At 47.4% G+C, this 8776-nt stretch overlaps 1 protein-coding gene across 1 annotated transcript; it reads right to left on the reverse strand.

The window, feature by feature from the left end:
* Positions 1 to 271: 271 nt before the first annotated feature.
* On the reverse strand, positions 272 to 6438 carry Clec19a (C-type lectin domain containing 19A). The gene is given in 7 exon segments (XM_075974836.1): positions 272 to 351; positions 1476 to 1514; positions 1517 to 1555; positions 1558 to 1594; positions 4007 to 4077; positions 4080 to 4107; positions 6298 to 6438. Coding segments are annotated over 7 exon segments (435 nt in total).
* Between the last annotated feature and the right edge of the window lie 2338 nt (positions 6439 to 8776).

An 8776-nucleotide genomic window follows, 5' to 3' on the forward strand; every position in this document is an offset into this window, starting at 1 on the left:
TAACCAGTCAACCTGTGTCAAAGTGATCCCGTCAATCACGAACTGAAGACCTGGCCAGGATAGGGACATTCAGTTCAATCCAGAATACTGGAACCTGTGTGAGCTGGTCTGCTGTCTCTTGGCCACTGAATAATTAAGGCCAGCTTGTTAAGAATCTCTGTCTGGAGGACTTCCCTTTGATGTGTGTTTCCATTTACTTTGGGTGAGATCTGTTCTAGATACCACTGCAAGACACCTTGGTGCTGAGTTCATACCGGGTAACAGGAATGCATTAGTGAATGCTCAGGGATGGGATCTTGCAGACAAAGGGGAACCTCCTGTGGCAGGCATTACCATTCCAGGACCTCAGTGCTGTGAACAGAAGAAGCAGATCCAGCTACTGCAGTAAAAGTCACCATGTCACTGCTCTGGAGTAAAAGTCCTCTCCAGCTAGCCTCACTTGCTGATGCTTTCGGAGACAGCTCTCTGATCTTCATTTCCCTTAAAGTTGGGTTGATTTGCCCCTGGTCTGGGGAGGGTAAACTTTACCTAGAGACTGCATGAGCTCCATTTGCTGGACTGCTGCAATGGCTTCCAGATAAGTCACTTTCCTCTTCCACCACTCCCCAGGAGGAGGAGAAGGAACAGAGAAGAGCAGCAAGATGCTTATATCTGGGATTCAGTACATATTTCAAACCTAGCTTCATTTCTTGCCTGCTTTGACCTTGAAGAAGTTGCTCAGCTTCCTGGGGCCTGGATTCACCTTGGGCTCCATAGTTGATAGAGCAAAGAACATGCGTTCAGACAATGGCTGACACCCCGAGTCCAACTGTCCTTCAATTATCTCTGCAGCCTTTTACATAGGGGTGAATAGTATGCCCATTTCCTGGGAGAGGAAACAGACTCTCAGAGAGAGAGAATTACTTCCTGCAAGATCATAGCTACATTAAGTAACAGGGCTGGAATTCAAACCCAGGTGTGTGCTCTTCAGTGCCCATGCCTCCATGATTCTCCAGATACAACTGCGTTTTATCATTCACAAGTGCCAGCCTGGTCTTGAGGCACTTTCGTGCCCCGTGAGCTGACCCAGGAGACTAATTCTCAGTGAAGAAAATTTTTCTTAAAAAGGAATATAGGCTGTACTGTGCACATCAAAGAACTTAATGAAATCTCTGCTACCCACTCTAATTCTCTAACGCCCTTTCATCCATTTAGAGCCGGAATGTCAGCGAACCATTACAGATCACTTCAAACCCTCCTCCCCATTCCCTAGGGATGCTAGCTGCTCTCCAAGGTGCTGAAAAGGACAGCCTCTTAATCCTCATTGTGCCAGTCCTATCCCTGGTGCCTCTCCATGCTCCCTGATGCCTCCGCATGCCTCATGGTGACTCCATTCTTCACTGTATCCCCCATTCTTCAGGGGGGTGCAGTGATTCCCCATCCCCCATTGTGTCTCTCCAGCAGCTCTGTGAGAGTTCAGGTCCCAGGGTACCCACCGCTACTGGGTGGGTACCACATCTGCACACAGTCTCTATATGGATACCATCACCAGACTGACTCCTGTCCCAGTAACTGAGTCATAAGGAGAACCATCCATCCATTCAAACTGTCCTTCCTGGGGTCCATTCACAGCAAGAAGGTAGAGAGGAAGACCAAATATTGGGTCAGCTCCAGTGTAGGGACAGTGTTATAGTAGTACTTCATGCCTGCTACCTTGCATCAAAGTAATGTGTACTATTGTGAAGTATGCCTATACACTGTGTGAATATATGTCATTGTGATTGGTTAAATAAAGAAGATGACTGGCCAATAGCCAAACAGGATAAAGTTAGGTGGGAGAGCCAAACAGAGGATGCTGGGAAGGAGAAGGGTGGAGTCTGAAGTCCCAAGCAGATTCAGAGAGAAGCAAAATGGGCATGCTGTACTGAAAAAGGGTACCAAGCCACATGGTAAAACATAGATAAGAAATATGGGTTAATTTAAATGTAGGAGCTAGTAACAAGGCTGAGCTATTGGCTGATCATTTGTAATTAATAGTAAGTCTCCATGTCAGTTATTTGAGAGCTGGTGGATGGGAAAGAAACAACTGTCTACATGCTATGACTGGCAGCACTGCTCTTCCCAGATGCCTTTGGTCCTTATCATGTGACCTTGACTCCCTTTGTCCTCACTGCCCTACACTGCAGGTAACATCGTCTTCAGAAATCTGGCCCAGATCCATTAGTGTTGGTCTTGACTCCAGTCCCCAGCCTAAGCACTGTCCTTTCTCAGCTGCTGAGACTTACTCCTCCCCACCTCCTTTTATTCAAATGCCTGTGTTTTTCTCTCGTGGTCTGGAGCTACACTGTTCAATCACAAGAGAAGTCCCGCTGGCAGTCTGATTGGTGCTGTAGTGAGTGTGCAGCCCAACTGTGGGAAGAATGACACTGGCAGGGGAGGGAGCAGGAGTCATGCCTCCTTTTATATTTCTTCTGGTATTTAGAACAGTACCTCTCGAAGCACAGATGATTCTGAAGTCCTTTCTACACAGTGGAATAGCAGAGAGAGGACAGGTTGAGGTCAAGGCTTCCACTCTCTCCATCTTCCTTGCTCTGTGACCTGGGCGCATTACCGAACCTTTCTGAGCCTCGGTTTCCCACCAATAAAGTAGAGTGAATATCCCAGAGAGGATTGAGGGCTGAGTGACTTTCAAAGTATGTGAATGGCAACACGGAGCCTGGTGCACAGTGCCTGGCCCCGAAAAGAAAATAAAACCCTTTCTCTGTCTCGTTTGTTAGGGCTATTAAGTCTTACAACACACATTCTTTCCTCCTTTCTTATTTTTCTTTTCTCCTCTTTCATTTTCCTTCCTTCCTTTCTTTCTTCCTTCCTTCCTTCCTTCCTTCCTTCCTTCCTTCCTTCTTTCCTTTCTTCCTTTCTTCTCCTGAGACAGGGTTCTCTATGTAACCTTGGTTGTCCTGGAACCCACTCTGTAGACCAGGCTGATCTTACAGAGATCTGCCTCTGTGCGGCCATTGAGATGTGTCTGCCTCTGCCTTCCAAGGACTGGAACTAAAGGTGTATGCCACTACCACCCAGCCTATAATACATATTCTTTAAATTATGATTTAAGGTAGATCTAACCTAACTTTATTTATGTATTTTTGTTGGTTAGGATGATTTTAATTAAAAAAAAAACCCCTCCCAAGTCTTTGGGAAATACTCTAAAACACAGTTAAAACTGAGCAAGAGTATTAGTTGTACATTCTAGCTGGCACACGGTGGTTAGTTATTTCAGCAGAAATTTCCACATGATTCCACACCCCTCCCCCTTTAGAAGTTCTTTCTAACAGGAGGACCTGGGAAAGAGGTAAGGAACTGGCATGGCGGCTAGTCTAGTCTTCACACTGCTACTTTAAATGGCAATAGTCATTGTACCACAGGTTTGTTTGGTCATTAATTTTATGGTGCTGGGGTTGGAGCTCAGAGTCTCTTACGTGCTCTGCCACTGTATCTCAAGTCTGTACTACATGGTCTTCCTAGATTTTTTGTTTGTTTGTTTGAGGTTCTCGGGACTGAGCCTAGAGCTGGGACAGGAAGCCTGAGCTCAGGGCCTTTCACGGTAAGGAATGAGCCCAGGCAACCAAAAGACATTTCATCTCCAAAGAAACAGAGTGGGTCTGGGAACTGCAGCCCAGTGATCTACTGTGTGCTGAGCCCTGAGTCCAGTGATGCTGAGGGAAAAAAAGACCCTTGTTTATCTAACCACATTTTTGTTTTAGAAAATCCAAGTCAAAACAAAAGCCTTCTCTGGTCATTCTACATGTTCCGGTCACACCCACTTCCACGGCTAACAGGCAGGTCAGCGTCACAGCTACCTCCAGGGCTAACTGAGATAGGTCAGTGTCACACTCATTTCCAGGACTAACTGGGACAGGTTGGTGTCTATGTGCTGGATGCATAACTGTGACCGTCATTATTAAATCAAAGTGGAGCCTTGGTGGGAGCTTTTCCATGGGATCTGATAGCTGTGGCTTTCTCGCCTCACCTGCCTGTGGTCATGAAGGCCAATCAAGATGTCGGCTGGGATGTCGGGAACATAGCTGTTCACCAGGTCATCACAAAGACATTCTCCTTCCAGCTGTGGATGTAGGAAGCACAGCAGCAGTCAGCACCGCCCCTTCCACAGGATGAAGTCTAAAGCAAGCTTGTTAATGTTTCTGGACTACATAAAAAGAGCACAGGATGCTTTCCTCTTCTGTTCTCTTAAGATTTCAGTTAATGAACTAACTGTGTGTGTGTGTGTGTGTGTGTGTGTGCCTGAGGGTGTGCACATATGCATGTATGGTTGTGCATACCTGTGTATATGTGCAGCAACCAGAGAGTCGTCCTCTGCCACTCTCGGAATGATAGTCCTTTGAGGCAGTCTATCCATGACCTTTTTGGCTAGACTGGAGGCCACAAGGCCCAACAATCATTCTGTATGGCCATCCTTGAAACTGGGGCTATAGACATTTGTGGAGTTACATGGGATGTTATGTAGATGCTGGGATTATGAACTCTGGTCTTCCTAGTTGTGAAGTGAGTGCCCTTAGCAACCGAGCCATCTCTCTAGTTCCTCCATCATTTTTAATTAGGTCAACCCTACATGGTCATCCACACCAGCTCAGAGAAAGACTCAGCACAACACTTACTACCACTTCAACCAAAAACACTTCTCTCTCTCTCTCTCTCTCTCTCTCTCTCTCTCTCTCTCTCTCTCTCTCTCTCTCTCTCCTTTTCTTGAAAATTCAGCTCTAGGCTTGAACTCGCTTAGTCCACTCAGTGTCTTTTTGGAGGAGTCCTAGCCTTGATTTCAAAAGTTCATTAACGAAGAAACCAGTGAGGGACCCTGGTGTTTGCTCATTGTATAAAACAATGAAGAAATAGAGATGAAAGAATGAAAGGGCAGGCAGATGGGTGAATGGAGGGAAGGAAGTAGGAAGGGATAAATGGATAATAGATAAAAGATGGATGATGAATGGGTAGAAAGATATAGGGAAGGAAGGCTGAGCAGCTGGACACAGTAAAACAGACTCACAGGGGCTACAAGTCATTTATGTTAGGACTGTGCTTCATGTTACACGGCCGTGAATTCTTTTCATCCTCATAGCAAACTGGGACTGGAGTGGACATGACTGGCTGTCTGCCCCAAAGCCATTCCCACAGATGAGTTCACCTCACTACTGTAAATATTATAGCCTAGAAAGCCATATTTCTCTCCCCAGTTCTCTTTGAAGCTAAAATCGCCAAAAGACCCAGTTCAAACACCTAGCTGAAAGGCACGGCTTCCAGGGAGCATCTGCAAAGCATCTTCCCCCTGGTAGAAAGAGGAAGGTGTGTGGAGAAGGCTCTGGTCTCTGCTCTGCTCTTCCTGTTCAGAAACTTTCCTGAGGAATGTCAAGGTAACTGCTTACCAAAGAGTGATTCACCTATTGCCTTGATATCAGCGAGCCCAGAAGAAGCCATCAACCAAAGTCAGGAGCTCAGAGGAAGGATGTGAGGACAAGCAGACCAATGACAGCACGGGTCACCCAGATGTCCACACAACAGACCCCCTGACAAGTGCTTCCCATCGTGTGAGAGGCGAACTTCAGTGCACCAGGGAAGTCATAGTGCACGGGTCCTGGACCGGAGGTCTATCTGCTCCCGTGAGCATGCTCCAAAAGTCCGCCATTTTGTGGGGGTGTCCACTATGGAGGATATCTCACCCGGAGTGGAGGTCAGAGCCCACTTTGTTGAGGAAAGATCTTTCTTGTTTCTGCTTTGTTGATAACTCAAGGGAACCAACCTGCAAGCTTCCAGGCAGTTCTTCTCTACCTACCACCTCACACAAGGAGTGCTGGATACAGACTGTGTCAGATGCAAATGTATCTGTCGCCCCGCCCCTCTGTCCCGCACCCCCCCTCCCCCCCCAGGTTCTGAGGCTCAAACGACACTAGCCAGGCTTGTATCACTGGCGCTTTTCCCTACCAGGCCATCTTCCTGACCCACCTCTTCCCATTCCACACATGTTTTTCAGGTCAGCTGTTTCACCAGATCAAGAGTGCCGATGCCCTACAGTGCATGGCACAAACCTGGCGACTATAAAGATGATTCTCCCAGCATGCTCTTTGCTCCCACTGCTGAGTTATTTCCCCTCCATTCCACCCAGATAACTTCAAAGACAACTTGTGCTGGCTAAAAAGGAACTTCAGTGACCTGAACCAGAAGCCAGTTGGAGACATCAGACTCCAGTCCTTTTCCCAAGGGGCACTTGGCTAGGCCACAGAGGCCCGGGCAGTCCACTCATCCGTAAATGGCGGTCAGCCTGGCAGATTTCCTGCCAACAGTGAACTGAGAGCCCTGCAGGTCGGCTTCGGCCCAGGTCTTGTTGATGGGGTAGAATCTGTAGCAATGACTTTTGAACCCTCTCCAGAACAGGGGACACAGCAGGGGCATCTGGGGCACCTCTGAGAGGGTTGAGGAGAGAAAGCGGAGTGGGAGGAAGATGGGTAGTGCTCATGTTGTCTCTGTGACTTATTACATATTTTTTAAAAGTAAAACACATCCGATATGATTAACACAGTTCTGCATCTGAAGTCTAAAAATACATGTACACCCCAGGGCTACCTAAAAAAGACCCTATATCAAACAAACAAACAAAACAAAAAAGAGTTATTTTAATTATTTACGCATCATGTATGTGAGTATGCTGGGTCTGTGCAGGCGCCACGTTGTGACAGGGTCTACTGAGCCCAACGGGGGCTCTAGCTCCCTTGTTGCTGTAGTTACAGGTGGCTGTGAACCATCACGTGGGTGCTGGGTCAGAACCTGGGTTTTCTCTTAAGTGCTGAGCCGCTTCTGCAGCCCCTATTAAGATTGTTTTAAATAGTTCATGAATAGCCCTTATGTAGCACTCCTAGAGTTTAATAACTGCCTTATCTTTGGATAATTAGATTTCTTCCTTCCTTCGTTCCTTTGTTCCTTCCTTCCTCCCTCCCTGCCTCTCTCCCCCTTCCTTCTTTCCTTTCTTCCTTCATTTGTTCATTGGTTCCTTCCTTCCCTCCCTTCCTTTCTCCCTTTCTCTCTCTCCTCCCTCCCTCCCTCCTTTCTTCCTTTCTCTCTTCCTCCCTTCTTTTCTAGATAAAAAGCTACTAGTAATAACACTGAGACAACAGTTTCATGCCTCAAGCTTTGTCGGTGTTTCTGATGGTTTTCCGGGGAGAGACTTGGGTGGCTTTGATACAATTTCTAAATTGCCTCCTGAATGCAATTTCCCCTCTCACTGCCATGGCTGAGGGCACCCATCTCACTTGCTCGTCCTGACTGCCATCATTTCCTGGGGAATCTTTGCAAATTTTATAAGCAAGAAATGGTGCCTTGTTTCAATAAGCAATTCCAGGCTATCTGGCAAGTGCCTGCATTTACTGATAAGCTAGAAGCAAGACTTTGTATCTTTTGCCCTCCACACTGCTGGGGTTAGGATCGGTTGTTAATTGTGAAAAGCAACACATTGAAAACAACAACAAGGTCATGGTGTTTGAGATGATAAATTTCTCTCAAGTCTTGGCTCCTCTTCAAATTTCTTGTGGGTGTTGTTCTTGGACACAGAAGTCGGTTGTTGGGAGAGACAGACAATTGAGAACCTTCCATCCACTAGGTTGGGAGATCCATGCGGTGAGCAGTGGTCCCTGGTCACCTACGTGCTGGTCAGTGAGCAGTGGTCCCTGGATACCTATGTGCTGGTCAGTGAGCAGTGGTCTCTGGACACATATGACCTACTGGTCAGTGAACAGGGATCCCTGGACATCTGCATACTGGTCAGTGAGCAGTGGTCCCTGGTCACCTCTGTGCTTGTCAGTGAGCAGTGGTCCCTGAACATGTACAAACTGGTCAATGAGCAGCGGTCCCCAGACACCTGTGTACTGGTCAGTGAGCAGTGGTCCCTGGACACCTACGTACTGGTCAGCTTTGTGTTTGACCTGCCATGAATGAGAGGCACATTTTCTTCTTCATCGCGTGTCCAATTGGCAGACAACTGGAGTCTCTTTTGTAACCACCCAGAGGCACAGAATCTCTGCCTTCAAATCACTACCATAGTCGACAGACTCTGAGAATCATACCACAGTGAATAGGGGCTGAGAGACGGATCAGTGGGTAAAGTACTTGCTCTGCAACCATGAGGACCTGAGTTCAGATCCCCAGCAGCCACAGAAAAAGCTCTGTCTGGTGATGCATGCCTATAGTCCCGGCGCTGGGGGTCGGGGAGGGGCATCTGTAGAGACAGGCAGGTCTTTGGGGTCTGCTTACCACCCGGTCTAGCTGAATAGGTGAAGCTTCAGGGTTACTGAGGACCCTGTCTCAAAAAAGACCTGGCATTGTGGCACATGCCTTTAATCACAACACTCAGGAGGCAGAGGCAGATGAATCTCTATGTGTTCAAAACTGGTCTGGTCTACATAGTGAGTTCCAAGCCAAGAGATCCTGACCACCTCCCTCCCTAAAATAAGAAAAACCAACATGGAGAATAACAACTCTCTTTCACACACATTCATAGAACATTTGTTTATTTGTGTGTGTTTATAGGTGCACATCTGTATGGGGGTCAAAGGACACCTTCAGGTGCCAACCTCAGGAACGCCATCCACTTTTCCTTTGAGACATGCTCTCATTGGTCTGAATCTTGCCAATGAGGCTGGGCTGGTTGGCCAATGAGCCCTAGGGATGCCCCTGTCTCTGCCTCCCCAGTGCTGGGATTACAAGTACAGCTACTACACCTGTTTGTTTAAACGTGGTT

The sequence above is a fragment of the Microtus pennsylvanicus genome, chromosome 5 (assembly GCF_037038515.1).
Source record: "Microtus pennsylvanicus isolate mMicPen1 chromosome 5, mMicPen1.hap1, whole genome shotgun sequence".
NCBI classification, from domain to species: Eukaryota; Metazoa; Chordata; class Mammalia; order Rodentia; family Cricetidae; genus Microtus; species Microtus pennsylvanicus.